The sequence below is a fragment of the Oryzias latipes genome, chromosome 17 (genome assembly GCF_002234675.1).
Source record: "Oryzias latipes chromosome 17, ASM223467v1".
NCBI lineage: Eukaryota > Metazoa > Chordata > Actinopteri > Beloniformes > Adrianichthyidae > Oryzias > Oryzias latipes.
The window spans coordinates 3,223,202-3,248,603 of NC_019875.2; the positions used below are offsets into that span (position 1 = coordinate 3,223,202).

Genomic DNA, 25,402 nt, shown 5'->3' on the forward strand with positions numbered 1-25,402 from the left:
AGGTTTATTTTCCTTTCACAATTGGCTTCAAACGATCTCATAAAGAAACAGTAATTCAGGAAGTTCAAGGAGTCACCGATGACTCCATCTTTGTCAACTTCGCAGTTTAATCAGGAGACATAAAACAACCCATGGATATTCCCGTCAAGCATTTTTATTGGATTTTCTTCCAGATACACATATTGTAAATCATTTATTTGGAGAGATTTAGATGAGAAAAGCGTAAAGTCCAGAATATTACAGACTTTAAAACACAAAGATGAAACAGAAGCACTTGCACAAAAGCAGATTTTTCTATAGGACCATGGGTTATATCCACAGCAAGACATTGAAGAGGTTAACATGTCAGTGAGCAAACATGAATAAACAATGTTAATTCTTTATCCGTCCTCTTTTCTCTGATCTTCTCGTCTTCTTAGCGGAACTGGAGTGGACTCACACGCAGACCAATCACGTCCTTTCCGATCTCAGTCACCTGAAAAACGAGGGAAAATCAAATGTTAAAAAAAGCCAGGAAAAATGTTTTTTTTTTTTTTTTTTTTTCTTTTAAAGTTGGCCAACTAAAAGCTTCTGAGTAAACTTTCTATATTTTACTTAGAGGGCGTGGTAGGTTAAAAGCCAGGTAAAACTGAAGTCATGTTATTTTAAATAAATGTTTCTGCACCCCTCTCCTCAAAGCTGATATAAAATGTTATAAATATTTTATACATCCATTCTTTTTCATTATAGTTGCACCAAGTTTGTGGGCGTCATGCATGTGTGATTCATGCAGATGTCAAAGGAAAGGTTTGTTTTCTGACTTTTCAGAATAAGAATTTTCTCCAAAATTTCATTCATTAGATAGCGCACAACTTTAGTTATAAAACAGTAACATTTTCTTTTAAATAAACATGTTACCAATAATCTGTCTTTTTAAATCACGACATTATATTTACAGGCCAGCCTGTAAATAGAGATATAGGTAAATATGTAAATTTAGGTTTAAGTTAAGTGTTACCCCCTCCTTAACCTCAAAGTAACACTTATCTTAAACCTCTGTCAAATATCTGCAGCTGCTGTGAACATTAATTGTTCACTAAATCTTTTGTAGGAATCACTAAAATTAGATAAATATTTTTCCATAACAGTCAAAGTGGAAGCTAAAATAAATAAATCAGATGCCAACTTCAGCCTAGTCCACATATTAAGGTGAGCGATAAATACATTAATAAAAGGTCACTAATAAATATAGTAATCAACTTTATTAGCAGCATTCCCGTAACAGACAGGCAGTTGCTGAATGTCCTGCATAATTATTATGGTCTGTGGAAACAACTGTCCCAGTAAATCCATTTTTGGAGTAAAAACTCCTGGTTTTTGTCTGTTAAATGTAACTGATTCATTAAGAAGTCAACGGCTCTTCTTCTGTTTCCTCACTGGAAATTTTCTGCCAAAAGAAACTTTTTTGTTTTTGCTAACTTTGCTAGCTAGGGGATTTTTAATTTAGCGCATTAAGAAAGTAGCGGATGGAATTCCGACTGAGTGACTTGACAGAATCCAGGAGTTTTCCAAAATAAAGAATGGGTAGTTGTCCTCATCTACCTGTGTGACCCTGCAGATCTGTCCTTTGAAGGTGGGGGAGTAACAAGCTCCAGACAGCGGGCACTTCTCCACAGGACGGCCGCGGTACAGGGGAACAAATGAGGCGGCGCACAGGTCAAAGGGATTGTGGGGGTCGTAGTTCAGCTGGTGAGCGTCTGTCAGGGTCTTCTCGCAGGCGGCCAAGATTTTGCGCGTCTAAAGGAAAAGAAGATTTTCTTTTAACCTCTTCAAGAAAACAGCAGTTCCTTTTTTTTGCGATTTGGTCATAAAATAACAGATGTAAGCTCAACCTGTTGTGCAACATCTGGCTTTGGTCCAAGCTCCAGGAGGCGTCGTGCAAAGCCAGCAGCTGTTTTGAAGTTCCGCAGTTTGAAGAAGAGATTCAGGGCTGTGCGCAACACAAGAACCATGTGCACCGGCTGCAGATTACAGTGGGTGAAATAAGCAGCCATCTGCAAGGAAAACAAAGCAAAATAAATTAAAAATAATTGTAATCACATCTTCAAATGAGTCTGAAGTTGCATTATGTCTTCACCTCGCAGAGCCTCTTCTGTTGTTCCAACGTATCTTTCGGCAGTTTCTTCCTTTCAGTCTCCATGGTCAGACCCACTATGTATTCTTTGCAAATTGTTATCAGCTGCTGAGCCTGAAACATGGTCAAAACAGAACAAGTTTACAATTATCTAGAGATTTGTTTGTATGTAAAAATGTCCTGTCCCAACAGATGTCTTCAGATCTGTGAAATCATGAAGACTAAGCACAGCGTGTGGGTCACCTCTGTTATCTCCTGCTTGTTATCAACCACCAGCAGCGGCACAGAGAGAAGGATGGCTCTGAAGCGCTCCACGGCCTCCTCAAACCTCCCAGCAGTGGTCAGCTGGTAGCACTGCTGCAGGCGAGCGATGAGATCAGACAGACGGAGTCCCACGGCGGGCAACCCTTGCTTTGCCCCACAATCCTGCAGGAATGCAGCGGATGTGATGCAGACCTGTTATTATCATTAGGTTCTGAAAAGCTGCATGGAGAATTTGGATGAGGATAAATCTGCACCTTCCAATTTCTCTGAGGATGACCACGCAGGCAGGGCAGCGATGGCAGCCCCAGGTAACAGGTGCGGGCTCTGGACAGAGTCTGCATGAACAAAGGCTTGTAGGGGTCGAAGTTCACAACCCCAACCTGGTCGTGGAGGAGCTGTTGAAGGGAGGATATTTAGTGTGTAAGATGTAAAACAGACATTTTTTCTACATAGCTGTCATAAAAAATGATGAATGATGTGATCGTACTCTCATGGCGGTCTCAAAGGAGCCCGCCAAAATGTGGTCCACAGGCAGCTGGGAGTTGTTGCACCACATCTGGGTTGGAGCCATTCCTTTGGTGGGTGGAACGAAGAAGCCGTCCTCAACTCCACCACCTGCTCCAGACGGAAGATCCTGTTGGTGGGAAAATAAAAAAACAAAACAAAAAAGCTCAACAAAAAAGTACGAGTGAAATCTGCGTTCATACTGAGACGATTCACGTGGCCACTTTCAATGTTAAAATCAATGTACAGATGTGATCAGAGGTTCTACGGCGCAGCGGCCAGCAAAACCAGTTCAAATAACTGCCTAAGACTTTGCATAAACCAATCAGAAAGCCAGACATGGAGACGTGATTACTGGCGCTTTTATAGAGCTCTGCATAATAAGTAAATAATAGATAAACCTGATCTCTAAACATCCTCCATGTCTTCCGTGCATTGTAAATAAAATATACTGTCAATGAGAATTGAGGATACTGATAGGAGTTTCTCCCAAATGCAGTCTAGTGTCTGAACACATTTTTGTGTCCAGCAGCGAATGGGCTGTGTGTCTAAACAGAGGAGGCCAATTTGCTGTGTGAACAGTTTAACATGAAGTCACAGAGGTGGGAATATGACTCCTTCTTCAGTCTGATGTTAGCTCTTCTAGATGATGATGCACATCTGCTCACCAGCTCAGGAGGAAGCTCCACCTCTTCATCAATATCCCAGCCTCCACCCTCCTCTTTGACCATTCCCTCATCTAATCCTTCAGGAGCATCCATGAAACCATCTGCAAACAGATGGAAAGTTTTTTCATAATTTAAGAATGTTTTTGGGGTTAAAATAGAACGACTGAGGAAACATTGCTGGTTTCGGTCTGAACAAACCTTCATCCATGTTAAGCTCAGCATCGTCTCCCCAGCCCTCACCACCAGCAGCCTCCATGTCCAGATCTGCAGCCATCTGGCCTCCTTTGTCCGTGTCAAAAGGAACACAAAAAGGTAAACATGACAGAAATCTAGAAATGATAAAAACACAGCGCTACTATTCATCTAAACAAGATGATATAAAGCTTGTTCAAAATCACATCAGTTTGAGTCTAGCATACTTTACCGGGTCAAAGACAGAAAAAATGCACACACCAACTTAAATTATTTCCATTTAGTTTATTTTCCGATACCGACAGAACGACTGGATGCTGTTCGCCACATCTGTCTGTCCTGACACGTCATGTGACTTTAAGCAGCTGCTCAGACTGCAAAGTTAGCAGCCCAAAGTTAAAAAGCTAATGAAAACCAAACAATTACACGTGGATTCAGGTTTATGATTATATTTAGAAAACAGTGGTGTCATTTTATTTTGCTTCATTTATCCATCACACCTTTAAAGTCAAACGCGGCTAAAGCTAGCGTCTGGTTGTTAGAATCCACTTTGATGTTAAAGTTAAAATCTTCATCAAGTTTAAGTTTAAACCAGCTGCAAACATTATACAGAGAATGAAGATTGATTTGTTTAAACTTGTGAAAAGGACATTTATGAAGTTTCCATTGGTGAATAAAGGCAGGCACTGTTCAGAAACAGAAAATGTTCCTCTGTGGTAAAAAACTAAAATACAGATAATCAGGATTTATGTAAAAACAAAATATGACAAATCTTCTGCCCTGAAGGATGAACTGAGTCTGTGTTGAGTTCTCAGTGTTATAGTAATTGTGTTCTATGAACAAAACTGTAAAGTTGCTTTTATTGAATTTTCTTACAAATCAAACTTCTACAACTTTGTTTTATTGAATCTTTGTCGTCTCTACATTTTTTAAATGTTTTTGGATTTTTTTTAACTAAATTTCCTGTAGCAGCATTTTCATTTGAAAAAAAATTTGTTACTTCATTAAAAGCGGTCCGTGGCCCGAAAAAGGTTAGACAGCAGTGATCTAAAGCACCATGAATAAAATCTTGAAGACCTCTGATAATAATTAAACATCTGCATGTGCAGCCACGTGTTGCAAGTGAAGGCTCACCCTTTCCTGGAATGGCTCCTTCGAAGAAGCCCTTTGACACGGTGAGAAGAGGCCAGTTGGTGTCCAGGGGGTTGATGGGTGGAGGCGGCTGCAGCAGCTGTGCGTCGGGGTCAATCTCTGGCACCTGCACAGACGCAAGATCAGCGGCGAAAAGGGGCTTTTCTACTTTCTAAATAAGAAAGCACCAAAAGAAACCATTAGACATCAAATGTAGCAGTCAAGAGAACGTTTGGAAGCCCACCGTCTCCTTTTCAGGGTCAAAGGTCTCCTTCAGCGCCTCAGCTTCTTCATCCAGCCCATGAGTGGCTGCAGTGAGATAAGCCAAGGATTCTGCAGACCACAAAACAGTTAGCTAACCCTTCAACGGGCTGTAATGAGTAGGATTATTTAACCAAGTTCACTGATTCCAGATCCGATCTTTAAATCTAATGGAGTCTAGTAAAAAAAATACACCTCAGGCAATTTAATTATTGCTCTAAAATGGAGAGCAACATTGGATTTTAAGTACATAAGATAAAACCAAATGTGCTGCTGTGAGCAGGATTAAACTTTCAAAGTGTCAGTGAGGCTTCTCTATTTCAAAGTAACATGTATTTTATAGATTAAAAAAAGACATTCTGAATAAATTAATTTCTTTTAAATATGTGTAAAAATAGTCAATAGATCAGAATTAAAAAAAGACGAATATGAATTTAAGGATATTCCAAAAATCACAAGTTACTTTCTTCCTTTTGGCCCGCCTGCATGACCATTTCAGGTGACTACCTCTTGAAGCTCATCAGAGAATGCCAAGAGTGTACAAAGCAGTAATCATATCAAAAGGTGGCTACAATGAAGAACCTACAATATGACATATTTTGTAGTTTTTTCACACTTTTTTGTTATGTATATAATTCCACATGTGTTAATTCATAGTTTTGATGCCTTCAGTGTGAATCTATAATTTTCATAGTCATGAAAATAAAGAAAACTCTTTGAATGACAAAGTGTGTCCAAACTTTTGGTCTGTACTGTAGATTTCAATTTTCATACATCCAGTAAAAAGACACACATAGAGTAACCATTCAGACATAACATTAATTAGTAAATATTCTGGTTGGATCTGTGAATCGGATCGCCACCTAAGTGAACACAGCCCCAACCATTCAACTCAGAATACGGTACTGTAAAAACCTTTTCACTTTGAATTGCTTTAACTGTGGGTGACGTTTGTTTTGATCGTTCTGACACACTAAACTCTGAAGGAACAGGCTGGACATCCGGATTAGAGTTTGCAGACAGCTGATGATTTTGTAGAAGTAGAAAAGAACTCACTCTGTCCACAGTTCTTCAGGATGCGCACCCGCTCACTCACATCTCCCAGGTAGAGAGCGGCCTGGTAGTGACCACTCATGTCCTTCCTGATCTCAGCTGCACACAGATACATTCATTAAAGTGCATAAGCGACAACGCCACACTGCGCAGGCTGCATCTTCCTACCACGGAACAAGTTCATGGCAGAGACGCAGAAACTCACCAATCTTCATCATCTTGCGTAGCTTGGCCAAATTCCCAGTGATGAGATAAAGGAACGTGAGTTTGTCAAAGTTCTTGGTCCTTTGGTAGCACATTTCCACGACCTGGTGGTGGCCCTGAAGCAGAGCTGCCTCACCCAGACGCTCCCAGCAGCTGCGCTCATCTAGGGCCTTGGCGGCCTCCAAAGCCACCTAAAGCACGCAGAGAAACAACTCTTCTGACTATTGCCGTCATTTCCCAGAGTAGACAGGTGCAGGAAGACTAAGTCATAAACCAAAAGCATCTCTGTCCCCCTGTTTATATGAATCCTCTCATGATCTAATTCCCATCACGAACCTCAATGTTTCCACACTCCAGAGCCAGACTGAAGCGAGTCTTCTCATCTTTCACAAAGTGCAGGGCAACCTCAGGGTAGCCCTTTTTCTGCAGGTAGGCGATGATGGACTGGCCCACCAGCTTGGCGTTTCGAACCATGTGAAGCACCTGGAAGGAGCGGCAATAACAGGAGATGATTTCTGAGGGTCTCGGCTCATTTACAGCATTAAGAGTTACTGCAAACCAACCTCGTCGTATTTGCGGTTGACCAGGGCCAGCTTGAAGCGGTACTCCGTGGGGTCGATGGTGAGAACACGGGGCCTGCATTCTCTGTCCAGGCAGTAAACGCTGTTGCCCCTCACACGGGTCACATAGATGGGCAAGTCCAGAGTCCGAATGATGCCATGATCACTACAGGAAAGACACTGTGCTATTAGCTGCACTGCTTACTGAGAACCATTTCTGTCTTCCTGTACCAGCTTCTCAAAAGAAAACAACTTCAAACAACGTGGTAGTTGAATTAAATTCACAGAAACCCACAAGTTTGATTTAATCCAAATTAATAATCCATCTAAAATACTGTGATGCAGCTGCTTCAGTGGAAAAAACCTGTCCAGCATCAGCTGATTGATTAGTAGCTCCAATTTTCTCAACCACATCTATATTTGCCATGTTAGATATTCCAGTAGTCACATAAATCAATGACTAACTTCTGAAATGTTGAGTTCAACACGCAGTAACTAACCGTCTGAGTGTTTCTTACCCAGAGGTGAGGGCATATTTGATGTGATTGGAGGTGGTGTAGATGAAGACCCCAGTCTCATCCCAGGCGCCGCTCTTCACCCTGATGTTCTCATGAATGTTGCAGAGACTTTCCAGCTTACGGTTGCAGATCATTATAGCTGAAAGGGAAAAGAAAAAGAAATTCATTATTTCACCTTCAGATCAGAATCATTGAGATTCATTTCTCAGTTGTTAGATTCTGAGGATATTGAGGGGCTTTTGTCTAGAAATTTTTTAAAAATCTAAAGGAAAACGTTTCCACTTCTTTGATCAAATTAAGATGTAATTTTTAACAGAATGATATATTGAATGAGAATAATTAGTCAAAAAATAATGTTATGATTCGAGTCTGTTTTTCTTAATCCCTCTATTGTACAACTCAAGGCACTGAACACAACAGCATTAAAATAAAAAAGATGTTCTGATTTAAACAACTGTTAGTGTTTATGCTTCATGTTTCCCTTCAGCTAATCCAGTGTTTACGTCTAACTGAGCTCAAAGTTCATCACAGTTTCAATTCAAATGATTGGATGAAACAGAAAAGTCGTGAGTTTTTTGACGCCACTCTTGTCCACACCCACCATGCTTTGCCAACAGAGCCACATGGCTGGTGTCGGCGCTCCACACCACGTACTTGACCTTGGCGATTTTGACAGTGGCCAGAGAGCGTTTCTGCTGCACATCAAACAGCGTGACGCCCTCAGCGTCACGCAGCAGCAGCGAGCCTGTGCCTGCATAGAAGATCTCCTCACAGCTCGGCACCTGGACTTTCTTCACGATTTCATTCTTCAGGTTCTTGATCAGAAGCTGCAGAAAGGAAACAGATTTAGAGAAATGAACAAATTAGTCTAAAATAGCAGAAAGACAGGATCTTATGTTTCTTTTTCATCACTGAGGCTATATTCACGTTAGTGAGCCAATGACTCACTTTCCTGAAGATTTGGTTCAAACAACAATGACAAAAACAAGAAAAATCTTTCATTTAACTTTGCTAATAAGCCATGACAATGAAAAAGCCGTTCAGTTTGGTGTAATGCAATAAAACAATATTAAATCTATGAATTTAGCACAACACGTGTTCAACACTTAAACATCTGCAAACGTATGCGTAGGCGTTCACCTTCCTAAAGGTCCTTCAAGGTTAAAAAAAGATCTGTGTCCACAAAAAGATGACCGCAAAAGTTAGACCAGAGATCAAATGTGACTCGTGACACAAGCAAACCTGCTCCACAAAGAACTGAATACATTTTTAGGTACCAAGAATATTCACTAACTAAGAAAGGTTGTATTTTTTTTCCTCAAGACATTGTCACAATGTTGCAAACCAACAACTTACGGAGTGCAGACGATCTAAAACAGCAAATCTATTCCTTGCCACCCAAACGGCTGTCAGTCCAGACGACCTTTTACCCTCTGGTGCTAAAGAAAAAAAAAAAAGTGTAAATAAATATAGATAAATGCTACCCAAGTAACCACTTTGCTACTTGGATGAATTTAACAACAATGTGTCATACTTGGTAGTAAAAAAAACAAACAGAACTAAAATAGTTTGTTTCAACGGCACAGAAGATTAATCTTTATTTACCATCAGGGTTCTGGGAGTCACTTTCTTTGGGAATGGAGTAGAGGTCATAGGTGCTGTTCTCCAGGTTGGTTGCTCTCTGGAAAAGGCACAAATAAATCAATAAAAACATTGGAAAGCCCAGCCTGAGTGAGTGCATTCATGTTCACTGTGGTTTTAGGGGCGTACTCACAGTGCAGAGTAGAACTGCATTCTCAGCAGGGTTGTAAGACATGCTAAAAACCGGGAACTTTGAACCACTGAGGCAAGAAAAACAAGACAAAAATGATCAAACTTCTACCTCTGTTTAGTTTTGAGCACCACAACATAGCTGATCAACATAAAGAACACAATTAAAGAACATTTTTTGTTACAAAAGAAAGGGTAAACAACCTGCGGAGCTGCATGACAGCAGTGTCTTTGCTGCTGTTGAAGTCCAGCTGGCGGAGGAAGCGGTCCTTCACGTAGTACAGCATGTTGCCGTGTACGGCGTATGCAGGCCGTTCCCGCTCCAGCTTGAATACAATCATCCCGCTGTCATGACCTGAAAGCCACAAAACACAACACTTTAAGGTTCACCTCAAATCTAGGACAGAGTGCAATCAGAACCCTGTGCTTTTCTTTCCTTCTTTATTATTACAAGACTAAAAAAAAATGGTACCAGCTGCAAACAGGTTGAGGTTTGGATGCGCTCCCAGCACCCAGAAGCGGTCATGATCCCGTCGGAAAGTCTGCACTCCGGTCCTCTTGGACATGTCCCACACCCGGATGCTCTTGTCTTCAGAGTTGGAAAGGATGAGCTCTTGGCGAGGGTGGAACACTGCACAGGACACATTGTTGTAGTGGCCACGGCAGGTATCAAGCTCCCATGCCTTGGACTCTGACAAAAGACAAAAAAAGAAAATTATTTAAAAAAAAGAATTACGCAAAAACAAATACCTTTTCTTTTACAGGTAGTTAAGGAAGAATGCATCTCTGTTTCTTAATTTAAGAGTGATCAAAATGTTTCATCTTTCAACAGCTTGAATGATTTGATGCCTCATTTGAAGTGATGGTTTATATTATATAAATGTGTCCTTGGATTCTGTCAAGATGCCTACCATTCATCCTCCAGATCTTCACCTGTCTGTCATCAGCTCCAGACACAATGAGGGGCATGGTGGGATGGAAGGCTGCCCAGTTGACGCCACGGTCATGCCCCTGCATTAACACAAATGTAATGAGTCCCTCTGCTCCTCAACAAAGAACAAACCAGCTGACGTGTAACTGTCCTCATCCTAAAGTACTGTTGTCTTCATTGTTTTAAAGACCCACTTTGGTGAAAATTGTGTTTTTAACACATTTTTGTGTTTTTTTTGTGATAATGGAGGACAATCATGAAGAAAATGAAGCTTAACATGACATTTCCAAGTATTTCTTCATTCAAATTGCTGTGAATCAGGAGTAGACACAAAAAAGGCAGTTGGAAAAAGCTTGTAGGTGTGACGCAGAAGCTACAATGGCAACCCAGACGCTCCCCGCTCTGCCCCAGTCTGGTGCATCCAAATAGATCCATGAACGTCTTTCTTTTCCTCGTCTGAGCTGGAATCTGGATCTAAACTGTACGACCAAATAGCTACAATATTGTTCGCCATTATATTGTTGCACCGCTAATGTTAAGTTGGAGCGTGAGGGGCTGTAAGCTAGTGGGAGAGTGTAACCGATGGATGACAGGACGTATGGGCAGGCTTCACCACACCAATGGTCCTGCCCACAACTCTGAGGTGAACTCCTAATAAACTCCTGCTGCTCTGCAGAAACTATGTCCCACAAAACAACTCAATATATTTTTACAAAAAACAGCATAAAGTAATCTTTTTTTAAAACCCACTGGGAACACTTTTAAAATAAATCAATAGATCATCAGAGTGGGACTTTAAAGATTACACTCTGAAACTTATTAAGTAAACTTAAATACAAGTAAAGAATTTTATCCATTTATCATGTATTACATCAAGAGCAATAATCTTAATAACCCCTAAAGTTCATTTGAGAAACAGACTATTAAAACTTAAACAGAAATTAAAATAACACATTTATCACAATCTTGCTACTACTTTAAGAACAAATACCCTTTTAAATATATTTAATGGATATAATAGGATCACAGCTCTAAAGAAAGGCCTCTGATGGTTTGATAATATTGTTTTCACACTTTATTACCATCATCTGTAGAAGAAACAAAACAATCTAAAAGAGGAGGTGTAGATCTTTCCCTGAGTAATAACAGTTATCCTATTTGAAATGAACAAACATCACATCCATCCAAACGAGAACCTGTCAAAGGGAAGCTTGCCTTGTTTTTAAAAGAGAAATTGAGATGTTCTTTCTAAAATGACTGTGAAACAAAGCATGAGCATTAATAAAATCTGCATATGTAGGCCGCGGCTCACCTCCAGAACGTGCTTGACAACAGCATCTGAGGCACCAAAAAGGTCAACCCCAGAGATGCCGCGCACGTCTGTCTCCACTGCACCCGGGGACAGGTTTTTCTTCCTCAGACCTGGAACCGTCAAAGCACAGCGTGCAAGGAAGGAAAGCCATATTCATGTTAAACGAGGCACAGTCACAGCACAAGGTAGGGAGGGAAAAGGGAAGGAAACGCTTTTCTGTAAGCACAACGAGAGCAAAATCATGGAGAGGGATAGCAAACCAACTTAAAACTGAACTGTTGAACGTCTGGACACCAACAGTGGGTAGAAACAACCAGCACCATCTCTGCTTTCTGATAACCGGTTTTTTCGAGTCTGGAGACCATCTCCAATGTTGCAAGAGAGTTGATTGATTTAATGAAAACGACATAATTTGACTAGACAACAGAGTGATAACCTCCAAGACTCAAACAGGCCCACAAAACAACCATCAGAAAACACTGATTGTATCCGCAATTTCACCCAACAAGATGATGTGGTGAACAGACCGCTCAAGAGCCCTGAGAGGACAGACGGGGAAAAACTAGGAACCCAAGTGCAGGTGTGGATGTTTCCAGGGGGCAAGGAGGGCGCGTGGAGTGTGGACTTGGCTGATGGGGATAGGGTGGGTGGCTCTGTAAAGATGTGCTCTGATGGGGCGTTGAATGGTAAACGTGAACATTAGTTGGTCTTGAAGACACATGCACTGTTGAGGGCGGGTTTAGTCACGTGCATTGTTAACAGATCCTGGAATGTGATTGTCAGGGGGTTAGCTGTAAAGTGTAAACACTGGGGGGACAATGTCCATGCTGCTTAGTGAGTATGGCCAACCATGCTTAACCAGGTAAGTAGTTACCAATAGGTTTGTTTTTTTCTAAAGCAGGTCAAATTTATTAAAAAATTGTGTTTCAGAGAAAAAGTATGAATGTTTTACTTTGATAAAATCTGATCATGCAGAACAAAGATGTAGAGATGAAGGCTACACATGCTAGGGGCAGCGGGGTTTTTGAGAGGTAGAGTTCAGTGGAAATGAATGCAATCATGCTCAATACACAGAAAATCCAAGACTAGAGAGTCACAAAGCCTTATCTTAAACAGCTTCACATTAAAGTTAAAGCAAGTATCAGAAAATACATATTTTGAGCAAATATATAAAATAAAGTGAAAGGAAGAAAAATACAGAGTTTTAAGAGCATGCAAAGGCACAGAAACACCTCTTTCTTTCTAATTCTGGGACAAACATAGTAAATGTTTGACCCCTTTCCTTGTGGGGCCTTACATTCACAAATGTTGCAGCTTTTCTTTGTCTGAGGGTCTACATCTGTCCTGAATGAAGAAGAGGTGTTTCTGCAAACAGCCCACAGAGATCTGTCCTTTACAAGTTGGAGAGAAAGAGAAGGGTCGGGACTTGATCTGTCCTGTTCCCATCTTCTCGCTCATCCTTAGACCACTCTGTTCCCAACCCCCCACACCCAAACCTAGCCCACTTTAAAATCTGCTCCACTGTCCCCAAGCCCTCACCAGAGATATCCCACACTCGCACAGTCTGGTCCAGACTGGCCGACACCACCAGGTCTTCAGAAGGGTGGAACTGGGCACACATCACATAGTGGTTATGGCCCGTCAGCACACTGCCGGAAAAAGAGAGGCGGAAAGACAATTAATTTGAAGTTTTAACTCTTATTGTAAAAATGTGCATTCAAATATAGCATCCATATCGTACCACACACAGGTTCTTGACTGCCAGTTCCAGATGCGGATGGTCTGATCATCCGACGCACTGAGAATCCAGGGATATTCCTACACATGAGGCCGACATTAATCAGTTACTTTAAAGTAAAAGGAAATATGAAGCCTTAGAAATGAACTAAATTTTGCTTAAGACCTTCAAAATCTAAGATCAAAACCAAAGATACAAGGTGGTATCTTTGGTAAAAAAAAAACACTCTTAACACATGACCACTGCAGTTTTTCTGCCACTTGGTCTCTGTAAACTTAGCAATATTGAGTTTAAAGCAAAAGAATGTGCCATCAATTCCAATATCAGGCGCAGATATTGCAATTTATCTCCAGAAAAGAGCGACTATGTGCATTCAGGTAAAACTGGATTTGCAAAACCAATTAATATAAATACTAAGAACAATACTGTTTGCATATATTTAAAAAGTAAAGAGAAGGCAGGAGTAGACCGAATATTTTGAATGTGGTGGCAACTGAAAAAATAAATGATGATCAAGGAACAGAGATGATCGTTAAAGTCCAGCTTGTGCTGTCGTGGCGGTTCAACTCACATGGTGAAAGAAAGTCGTTCTGATGTAGTCCAAGTGTCCCAAGAGGGTGAAGAGGCACCGCCTCAGTTTGTAGTTCCACACCTGTTCGAAACAAAATAATTTTTCTAACATATGTAATTATAAAAATAATATACAACTTGCCAGGCTTAGTCACGTGCTGAATGTGCTGTTTATTCACGCCATGTCGGTGCACTTGCCTTGATTTTGTAATCATCTCCACCAGACACAAAAAGAGGTTGCTGCTTGTGGAAATCAATCCCTCTAACAGGACCTATAGCAAAGAGCACGTTAGGAATAAAAAGGGTCTAACAAGTATGGCTACTTTATAATTCGAAAAAATACAATTTTCCTACCATCGTGCTCGTCAAATTTGTCGATCAGTGTGCACATCCGGTAGTCCCACAGCTGGATTACTCCGTTGTGCAGACTGGCGAGAACCCATGGTCTTTTGGGATGGAAACTCAGACCTGAATAGGATCAAATTATTTAACCATTAATGGCATTAAAAAACACCACTGCCAAAATTTCCTATAATATCACAGATATGTCAAGTCAAAATTGCGCAGCAATTAGCTCGTTAGCTACATAAACGTACTATTAGCATTACATTTTTAAACAACACAGCAGAACATATATTATAATATTTTTAAAACTAGTATACTTTTAAATTTAGATAAACATTTGTGAACAGATATGACATTAATAGTATGAGCATATGATAAAGTAACGTCAACCGACTAACTTTAGCATGATGTAGCTAGCTGCGGTTAGCTTACCTTTAACACGGGCCGACTTCGTTTCAAACTTTGTTAACATTGTCACTAGTAAGTTGTTATCCAACACAGATCAATGTTTGCGACAAAAATCAAACAAGCAAAAAACAAAAAAAGTGTGAATCTGCACAAAGGTTACTTAGGCGGCCAGACTGCCTTCGCCCATTTATTCCCTTCTCTTTTCCTGACACGTCGCCCGTTTTGTCTTCCGGTTTTGGACAATAAAGTTTTTGAAGTCAAAATTTGACGCAAAAAGCTCCACGACAGCAACAACCAGGCGACAACACGCAGAAGCTCTAGGTGTAAAAGCCTCCTTACCCTAAAGCTGTATGATAATAGCAAGAATAATTATTACGAATAATATTAGTTATTATTATTATTATTATTATTATTATTATTATTATTATTATTATTATTATTATTATTATTATTATCATCAGCGGCATTTTACCACCTGAAAAACATTGCCAAAATCAAAAACATAATCTCAAAGCGAGACCTGGAGATACTTATCCATGCATTTGTCTCCAGTAGGTTAGACTACTGTAACGGCCTGCTCACCGGCCTCTCCAAACGAGCTGTAAAACAGCTTCAGTACATCCAGAATGCTGCTGCTCGAGTCCTGACCAGAACCAGGAAGTATGATCACATTAGTCCTGTGCTCAGGTCTCTGCACTGGCTCCCTGTACCTCAAAGAATAGACTTCAAAGCAGCTCTGCTTGTGTACAAGTCTCTCCATGGCCGAGCACCAAAGTACATCTCTGACATGTTAGTGCCATATGAACCATCTCGTACTCTGAGGACCTCAGGGACCGGCCTCCTGTTGATTTCCAGAGTCAGAACTAAACAAGGGGAATCAGCGTTTCAATATTCTGCAGCTAAAATCTGGAACAGCCTCCCTGAAGGCGTAAGACAGGCCTCTTCTGTGTTCATGTTCAAATCTAGACTTAAAACATTTCTGTTTAGCCGTGTATATGACTGAAAGGTCCTATCTGCACTTTTCTTTCCTTCCTTTCTTTTTAAATCTTTTTTTTTTTCTTCTTCCTTTTCTTTTAAAGTAAATTTTATGTTGATTATTTCTATGATGTATTGTGATTTTAATGCACTTTTCTGTTTTGTGAAGCACCTTGAATTACTTTGTGTACGAATTGTGCTATACAAATAAACTTGCCTTGCCTTGCCTTGCCTTATTATTATTATTATTATTATTGTTGTTGTTGTTGTTGTTGTTGTCGTCGTCGTCGTCGTCGTCGTTGTTGTTGTTGTTGTTGTTGTTGTTGTTGTTGTTGTTGTTGTTGTTGTTGTTGTTGTTGTTAAAGACAACAACTATAACAATAATAATAATAATTATTTTTATTATTATTCTCTGGGAACTCCTTCAAGACTGTTGGAAGACCATTTCAGGTGACTACCTTTAGAAGCTCATCAAGAGAACGCCAAGAGTGTACAAAGCAGTAATCAAATCAAAAGGTGGCTACTATGAAGAACCCACAATATGACATATGTTCAGTTGTTTCACACTTTTTATGTATATAATTCCACATGTGTTAATTCAGTTTTGATGCCATCAGTGTGAATCTACAATTTTCATAGTCATGAAAATAAAGAAAACTCTTTGAATGAGAAGGTGTGTCCACACTTTTGGTCTGTACTGTACATATTTAATCATTAACTTATTTATTTTCAGTTCTTATGAATAGCAGATGGACTTTGTTCCTTTTTTGGTGACTCAAGCTCCAAACGCCACACACAAGTGGCAAAAAAAACCATTCCATTCAAGTTCTATGATGAACCCACATTGGCAGATATTCCATTGACAGTCCGTTATAATAAATGTTCTTGTTGTTTTGAGCTTTTAATTATTTTCAAGGGTTTTGTTTGGTTTTGAAAGTACAAGGCATTTTTAGGACAAAGGGCACTGCTGTTTTTGTCCAGGTGCCCATCACACCTATTAAACTCACAATGATGGAAGCCCAAAGCAGCAGGTGGACTATCTTCATGTCTGTTTAGAATTGGGATTTTGTATGATCTAACACAGAGACCAATTACAAAAAGATAAAAAACAAAAAAAGAAAATCAGTCACTCGAAGAGGAGACCATAGGAGTGGAATATCAATACAGTTATATGTGCAGATATTTACATATATCAATGCATACAGACAGGACCATAATATTTGGACAAAGACACTTTTTACCAGTAATTTAGTTTCTGTACATTACCACAGTGAATTTTAAATAAAACAACTCAGATGTCATTGAAGTGCAGACTTTCAGCTTTTATTCCATGGGTTGAACAAAAATATTGCAGAAAAATGTGAAAAAATAAAGCATTTTTTAAACACAATCCCTTCATTTCATGGGCTCGCAAGTAATTGGACAAATGAAATAGCTGAAAATAAAATGGTCATTACTAATATTTGGTTGATGTTGTTGGCAATGACAGCCTGAAGTCTTGAACTCATGGACATCAGCAGATGCTGGGTTTTCTCCTTCTGAATGCTCTGCCAGGCCTTTACTGCAGCGGCTTTCAGTTCCTGTTTGTTTGTGGGCCTTTCTGTCTGAAGTTTAGTCTTCAACAAGTGAAATGCTGCTCAATTGGGTTAAGATCAGGTTACTGACTTGGCCATTCAAGAATATTCCACTTCTTTGCTTTAATAAACTCCTGAGTTGCTTTGGCTGTATGTTTTGGGTCGTTGTCCATCTGGATTACGAAACGCCGTCCGATCAGTTTGGCTGCATTCACCTGGATCTGTGCAGACAGTCTGTCTCTGAACACCTCAGAATTCATTGGGCTGCTTCTGTCCTGTGTCACGTCATCAATAAACACTAGTGTCCCAGTGCTACTAGCAGCCATGCACGCCCAGACCATCACACTGCCTCCACCGTGTTTTACTGATGATGTAGTGTGCTTTGGATCAGGAGCGTCTCCACGCCTTCTCCAGACTTTTCTCTTGCCATCATTCTGGTAGAGGTTGATTTTGGTTTCATCTGTCCATAGAATGTTTTTCCAGAACTGTGTTGGCTTTTTTAGATGCTTTTTAGCAAAGTCCAGTATAGACTTCCTATTCTTGAGGCTCATGAGTGGCTTGCATCTTGCAGTGTATCCTCTGGATCTACTTTCATGCAGTCTTCTTTTTCTGGTAGACTTGGATATTGATACGCCTACCTCCTGGAGAGTGTTGTTCACTTGTGTTGGAATAATGTATATAAGTTATCTCATATTTGCTTTAATGAATTACCTAGCTATATAGGTGATATAATCATGTTTGCAGAAGTGTCTGTGTCCAAGTTCTGTTTCACAGGGAGGTGAAGGTGAAACTCTTGGGAGGAAACCGATTGTCCTAACATCTTCCCAACATCAGCATGTTATCTGCTTCCAGACCGGAATAAAAGGACGCTCTGTGTCAGTTATCCGTGAGGAAAGACTTTGCAGGGCCAGAGATGATGTGGGAAGACTGTGAAAGGATGGACATGTTACAATAAATGTTTTCTGATATCGCTGCAGCTGTGTTTTTATCTGTTTCTCCTCCTTAGAGGTCAGCGCATGTGTAACTTAGGGACAACCCAACAAACTTAATAAAAGAGGAGGTGACAGGCATATGTGCCAGAGTGGAGAGAGATTGTAACTGGGTATTATTCTCTGTTCGTTCTCCTCCTAAAAGGTACCTTGGTCTCTTGTCTTTCTTTCCTTTTGTAAACTCTGATGTTGCAGGTTGTTTGAACCCAACAACTTGGTTGGCTGTTGTGAACGGGTTCCTCTTCACCATTGAAATGATTCTGCCATCATCCACCACTGTTGTCTTCCGTGGACGTCCAGGTCTTTTTGCGTTGCTGAGTTCACCAGTGCTTTCTTTCTTTCTCAGGATGTACCACACTGTTGATTTTGCCACTCCTAATACTGTAGCAGTTTCTTGCATGGTTTTTTTCTGTTTTGTCAGCTTAATGATGGCTCCTTTCACCTGCATGGAGAGCTTCTTTGACCGCATGTTGTCTGTTCACAGCTAAATCTTCCAAATGCAGCACAAGTCCTCTAATCAACTCCAGGCCTTTTATCTGCTTCACTCATAATGACATAACAAGGGAATTGCCCACACCTGTCCATGCAATATTACATACGAGCCCATGAAATGAAGGGATTGTGCAACAAAGGGTTTTCAACCAAATATTAGTAATGACCATTTTATTTTCAGCTATTTCATTTGTCCAATTAATTATGAGCCCATGAAATGAAGGGATTGTGTTTAAAAAATGCTTTAGTTTTTCACATTTTTATGCAATCTTTTTGTTCAACCCATTTATAAAAGCTGAAAGTCTGCACTTCAATGGCATCTGAGTTTTGTTTTAAAATTAACTGTGGTATTGTACAGAAACAAAATGAGAAAGAATGCATCTCTGTCCAAATATTTATGGTCCTGAATGTATCTCTGTGACTTTCATATCTTTTAACTCCTATTATTAAATTAATTCCAAATAACTTCTTTTATCTTTTTTTCCCCCCTTTGTCAAAGCTTCAGTGTGGTTTTCTGCAGACATAACCATTTCCATTGGGATCAATATCCAACATCCTTCCTGCTGGAATGCCACATTGACATAAAGTTTCATTTATTCACCTGTTGAAATAAAGAATGATTTTTAATCTCCACAACTTTGTCATCTGTCATCAATTTTGTCATCAATCATCTGTAACTTTTAAAAAAAGATGCCAATGTTCTTCATTTTTAATATTTCAATCTATTTACCTTTTAGTTACATAAATACTAGAAATATCGGACATCATATATATTTAGACAGTGGGTTGGAATTTAGGATAAAAGCAATGCAGCACGTGTTTCAAATGGAAATGAGTTCATTGTGTTGATCTTCACAGCAGTCAATCTCACATGCACAAGAGTGCAATATCTAAAAATGAATGTAATCAATCTGAAATTTGAAACTGATATAGAAGCAGAACTACTAAAACACAAGTCACAGACACATTGTACCATATCTTTATTTTTAATTACTATATGTACAAGAAAAAGTGTCCAGTAGGTCATTTTATGCATGATATGGAGCATTTGTCCTGAGAACTGAACCGCTCTCAGTCTCCCTGTGCTGCAAACCACAGGTCTAAATACCCCCCCCCCCCCCCCCCCCCCCATAGCTGCCTCCCTTTAGCTGTGCTGGATGCAAATCTGACCTCTTCTCTGTGCAGAGCTGACAAAGGCCTTTGACGGAACCCTTTCATTGCAGTTATGAAGACCCGGCGTTTCTGGACTTCTCCCTCTGATAACACCGCAGAGAAGCCATTACAAAAGTTCAGAGATAATCGCAGCCCATGAAAAGAGCCCACCAGTCAACAAACCCGGCAGCCGTCACAAAAAAGTGCCAACATCAGGGGGTTCTATTCAGCAGGGCCTCTGCTTTCAGCACCCCCATATCAACATGATGTTTACTGCTCTGCCGCTTTTTAGGAAGGAAAAAAAAAAAGACACTTTGAAATCCACTCCTGGGTGTTTATTTCACCTTTTAGGAATCTTCTCCACAGGGATTCCCATCTGCACAGCCACTCAAAACGGATCTCAGCTGTGAACACAGTTAAGGTTTTCTGGGGTCAAAATCACTCCAAATCAGTGGCTGGATAGGAGGAACACCAGGGAGAACCGTTCTCATTCTAAGGTACTCCAATGTCTCTTCTCATAAACACTCTCTTCTTTAAAATAATTAACAAAAACACACATACTTCTTTGCATATTAAGAGTTAACCTGTTACTTCTATCACACACTAATTTGGGGTTCTGTTGATTGGAAAAAAAAAAAAGTTACAGCAAATTGACTTTTAAAGACTAACTGTGAGCTGCTTAGCTGAAAGAGCAGATTATTCAATGTTTCAGAGGCTAAAATAATCAGGGTTATTGTTAAAAGGCACTGTTCAAACCTGTGAAGTAGACTAAACGCCATGTAAAAACAACACAAAGAGCGGCAGTGGTCATTTCTTCTTATTGGAGAGATTCTGCTAAAATAACTCTGAAGGAGGCGTGGCTTCTGACGACAAACTACTGTAGAAATCTTTACATTTTCTGTGTTCACATTTTGATTTTTACAGAGAATGTGTGTTGGCATTTAGTGTTGATTTCAGCAGCTCCTCTGCTTGTTTTCACACCCATCTGAAAGGTCAACAGTGTTGACTGTCAGGTCACACCGCTGCCTGACCTCTGGCTCTCCGTCTGTTGTTCTCCGACTCACACAGAGGAACCATTCGGCACCAAATCTCCCGACGAACCGCTCCACCCCCTCACATGATGGAGCACTGATCCGGGGCCCCGGCTCCAAGGCCTCCAGGGAGGTTCAGGGACTCCATGTCAAAGTTTAAGCCTGGAGGCTAAACGGTGAAAAACAAAGGAAAGTTGGAGCAAAGCAGAAACTATTTTGGGAGACATTTCTTTTAAGTCATTGAAAATTTGAACTAAAATTCTATCATTTGCATCCTCTGGAAGTGTAGCCCCCAGTCTTTGGGCTGAAGACTGGTACCGGTCTGTGAGACGGTAGGTACAAAAAAAGAAAAAAAAAAATCTAAATTTCTTCCATTTTATTTATAGTCTGATTTTGACTGAAGTTTTATTTTGGGAAACTACTGGATTCTCTCCACATCCGACTCATTCTTGATGCACGTCAGGTCGTTTGGTTGCACTTTTGAAAATCCACCCACTGCTTTCTTAAAACGGCTGAAACAACTACAATGAAAACCCAGAAGGTAGCAAATTCAGCAAAAAAATTTTGGAAAGTTTCTGAAGTTGGCATCTTTCCCTTTGACAGTTATTGGTTAGGGGGAAATCTGTATCACAGTTTATTGGTTCCTCCAAGAAATCTAGGGCAAAAATGAATTTGAAAGCAGCTGCAGATATTTTACAGAGGATGAAGGTAAACTTTACCCTCAAAAGTTAAGGGAAACTGGAAGCTAAAATAAAATAAAATAAAATCAGACGTCTACTTCAGCCTCGTACTGACAGGTCCATGAAAATATTGTCCAGCATTAACTGTCTGTGGCCTGAAAAAAGGTTGGGGACCTGTGCGCTAAAATATGCATAAAATAAGAGTCCATCAAAATTCTTTAAAACGTGTGGAGTCAGCAAGACAAGAAAGACAAATGAGGGAACATGCAATAAAAATTACCCAAGGTGCACCTGTGCATAAGGTGAGGCGCCGCAAGTTTTAGCACCTATGATCAAACTTCAGTTTATTCTTTAAACTTTCAGACTGAAATAACTTGTCCTTCCTCACAACACGTGTGCTACTGTGGCTCCTTCTGCAGCAGACAGGGACCAGACTTAACGTTCTAGTCTGTCAGTGTTTTAATTTGAAGCAAAAGAACATTTGATTTAACAATGTGACACATTTTAGTGCCATCCATATTGGATTGTTTGGTCTGTGATCAGGCTGGCTTGACATCCTCATCTTGGAGCTTAAGATCCAGCAAAAACATTGGGAGGTTTTGGTAAAATGAGCCTCACAAAAATAGACTATTTGAGCTAATTTGGAAAAATAAATAAATGTATAAGAAATGAATAGTCTTGATCATTTTGGGGACAGTTTGGAGGCTGTTGTGTTCATTAGCAAGCATCTAAAGTCAGATGAAAATGACACACACACACACTCTCATCTATTTAAGTGGCACACTTGGTGGCTGACTAAAACCTTTTTTCTCCCACTGTTCATCAAAGAGCCTCTGCTATTAACAGACACCAGTAAGCATGTTTGAGATACTGCGTGAAATCAGTATTTATAAGAAAATTTAAAAAAAAGTATATATAAAAAAAGAAATGCAAGAAACAAGCCAAACTTACCACATCTCCTGCCAATTCCTTGGGTGGCTGGCCTAGATCCTGCAGCTATAAGGAGATAATTAAACACAAAACAGTTGAGTTCCTGTCCAAAAAACCAAAAACCTTGCATGTTTGAACTAATAAACACAACATTTTTTGTCCATGGATATGCTTAAAGGCGCATTTTTAATAAGCTTACATTAATAACTTAATTTATAGTATAAATTATAATATAATTATAATGTAGTTATTATCTCTGTAAGAAGATAATAACTGGGAAATTTGTGTTTGAAGGGTATTTTTTGAGCTTACAATATCTAAACTTTTAAATGCTGCTTGTTAGCCGTAACGGCAATAACAGTGTGTGTTCAGTGACCTTTTTAAAATCAGTTTTACAGGGAAACAGTTTAGCCATCAACAGTCCCTAAAGATATTAAAAGAGCTTTGCAACCATCACATCCATAAATGATGGACATCCTGCAGCTGGATCGTCGAAAAAGTGATGTGTTGTGACTTTTACTATGATTCAGAATAATGTGGATGATGTCAAAACAGAAAACATAAAAAGCAAATTTAAATAAACAAATCAATTGTAAATATTGTCCCAAAAGAAAAAAGCTGCATCACCTGCTGCATCCGGTCCATGATGCTCTCAAAAGTTCTCTCTTTGTTTTCTACTCCCTGTTCCTCGGCCTCAAAGAGCTTGCAGATATCTCCCATGACTTTGGATTGCTGTTCGTAGCGGCGGTAGTCCTCTGCACTTAAGCTGGGCTTGTTTGCTTGCAGCCACTCTGGGTACTGTGAAGGTGAGACGTCAACGGTCAAAGCTGGAAGAGTGGATTCAGAGTCTGATGGGTTCAGAGGAAACATCTGCAGACCTTAGTGGTGATTTCTTTGAGAGAAGGATACAGCACTTCTTTAGAGAGCAGGTTCTGCATGATGGACTGCATGACGGGGAGGATGTTCCCATCGTCTCCACCCCCTTCCCCACCCTCATCCAACCCAAGACCCTCAAGAGCCTTAACCAGGTCATCTCCAGCTAGACCTGAAGACTGGGTAAAACAAAACAATTGTCATTATTTTCCTTCAAAAGCTTTACACCAATATTCCTTTACGTCTAAGGAGCCAACTTGGAGGTTGTCTGCATTCTTCGCCAGGCCACGGAGGGTATCCTTCAGACAGGAAGTGAACTCCTGCTGGGAAGCTGTGTCTGTCCCTGTTTGGAGCAAACACGCAACTTAGACTGCAAGACCGACACATTCAGTATAACAAAGATTCACAACAAATAACTCCTCTTACCGACTTTGCCTGCTGCCTCTGACAGTTTCTGGAAGTGCTGCAGCAGTTCTGGCTCCTCCTGGGCCAGCTCGGACATGGCCTTCTCCCACTCGTCCCTGGCCTGGGTCGCCATGTCCCCCTCAAAGAGACTCTCAAAGAGTTTGCAGTCCTCAAGCAGGGGGGGCTACAGGCAGAAATGGAAGACTTGTGAAGATCGTACTATTGATGGGGTCTTTCAGTCCAAGCAGAAGGCAGCTGAATCCTAATGAACAGAAGCAGACACAGACCTTCTCTGCACCACTGCTGGCTGAGGAAGAGGCTGCTGCAGCTTCAGGGGCCGGAGGAGAGGAGGCTTTGTCAAAGTCATCCAAAGCGCCTAAAGGAAAAAGACACAGCAGTAGGCATTTATTATCCAAGCAATATATGAAATATTTGATCGATTGCCTTAAAAAAAAAAGCAATACTTTCAGCTCAGTAATTGTTTAGTTTCTGTTTGGATGGTCAGTCTGTTTTACTTTTGATCAGATAATAAACATAAAATGCAGCAGCAGTGAAGAGGTCAAGCTGACAAAATGATAAGTAAGTAGACGCATCTCAATATTTGGTCCATGAATCGATGCATAAAAGGTTCAACTAACTTTGTGGCGACAGGATAAAGTCCAATTCTTTTGACTAAACAAATACAATCTGAATATTTATTATTCATTCAATGAATATTTAAACCTGCATTGTAGGCTGCTTCGTTTCTTAAATAAAAAGGTGTCATATTAATTTATTCATGTATTGTTTTATGTGATGTGAGAAAAATGGTTATCAGAAGAATTTATAACTTCCTGAACAGTTTAACACATTTTTACCCACACTTGTTTGTATCTGTGGTTTTTCAACCAATTCTACTGCGATTCTCTGTGCTTGATCCCTTTTTGATGAACATCTGTATCTTTCTTTTACATCCCTAGTATAAGTTAAGATATCTATCTATCTTATTTGTCAATAATTTCTATTTTAAAACTAGACCTGAACAATAACATTTAAGAATACAGCAGAAGACAAAACTATAAAAGTAACACAAAGCAACCACAGATGACATATTAGAAGTATTTATAAATCAACAAGGAAAAAAACAACAATAAAATGTTCCTGAAAATTTTGACAATATTGTAATATTGAAAAAATAACAACACCTCTTTAACATTTTCTATAAACTATATCTCTATAATCCACTTTTTTTTAAACAATTAATATCCAAAAACATTTGAAAACGGCTTAAACTGGCTTTATTTTGAAGCCCGTGCGAGCTGTCAGTCAGCGATACTTTGGTAACTGTCACTGCTACCGAGCACCTGAAGCTTATACACGGTCATCAGAAGTGTCCAAGCAGCGAAATCTTCCTAGCAACAGACAGACACGTAAAAGGGTGAACCTAATATTCCTTCCTGACGAACTTACTGTCCAGTAACTCGTCCAGTTCTGCGTCTACTCCACCGGACACCTCTTCTCCTCCGGACGCCATAATGCTAAGACAGCTTTGTCTCACAAAATTGACGTTCTGGCTATAAAAAACGTCGCACATACTCTACGTCACAAGCCCATACCGAAATCTGGCACCACCTGGTGGCGTGAGTAGGCATAACAGCTTTTCTCTGCGGATCACATGCAGGAGGATCAACATGTGACGCTTTGTCCCTCATTTTCGTGACCACCGACCGTTTCATCAACTTAAAAACGTAACAATCAAAAGTTCAGTGGCACAGTTTTA

The 25,402-nt window shown here is 40.1% G+C and overlaps 2 protein-coding genes across 3 annotated transcripts; both read right to left on the reverse strand.

Annotated features, from left to right (window-relative positions):
- Positions 1–134: 134 nt before the first annotated feature.
- Positions 135–14,773, reverse strand: copa (coatomer protein complex subunit alpha). The gene is made up of 30 exons (XM_004078581.3): positions 14,567–14,773; positions 14,144–14,257; positions 13,988–14,061; positions 13,791–13,871; positions 13,223–13,299; positions 13,021–13,130; positions 11,482–11,591; positions 10,150–10,249; positions 9,711–9,929; positions 9,443–9,593; positions 9,243–9,309; positions 9,074–9,149; positions 8,825–8,907; positions 8,070–8,295; positions 7,469–7,607; positions 6,954–7,116; positions 6,727–6,873; positions 6,392–6,581; positions 6,190–6,285; positions 5,117–5,205; positions 4,876–4,999; positions 3,748–3,831; positions 3,550–3,650; positions 2,865–3,011; positions 2,632–2,772; positions 2,357–2,539; positions 2,117–2,227; positions 1,872–2,033; positions 1,582–1,776; positions 135–475 (listed from the first exon to the last, which is right to left on the reverse strand). Exons 1-30 carry the CDS (start codon positions 14,604–14,606, stop codon positions 416–418), a joined length of 3,660 nt encoding a protein of 1,219 aa, XP_004078629.1. The 5' UTR covers positions 14,607–14,773; the 3' UTR covers positions 135–415.
- A 4,762-nt stretch (positions 14,774–19,535) lies between these two features.
- Positions 19,536–25,184, reverse strand: pex19 (peroxisomal biogenesis factor 19). 2 transcript variants are annotated; one of them, XM_023965204.1, is made up of 8 exons: positions 25,093–25,184; positions 23,931–24,019; positions 23,665–23,827; positions 23,496–23,581; positions 23,244–23,417; positions 22,993–23,163; positions 22,387–22,431; positions 19,536–20,924 (listed from the first exon to the last, which is right to left on the reverse strand). In XM_023965204.1, the coding sequence occupies exons 1-8, from the start codon at positions 25,154–25,156 to the stop codon at positions 20,838–20,840; spliced, it is 879 nt and encodes a 292-aa protein (XP_023820972.1). In that variant the 5' UTR covers positions 25,157–25,184; the 3' UTR covers positions 19,536–20,837. The 2 variants fall into 2 exon arrangements, with proteins under 2 accessions (XP_023820972.1, XP_023820971.1); XM_023965203.1 differs by having other exon boundaries at positions 23,481–23,581.
- Positions 25,185–25,402: the final 218 nt, after the last annotated feature.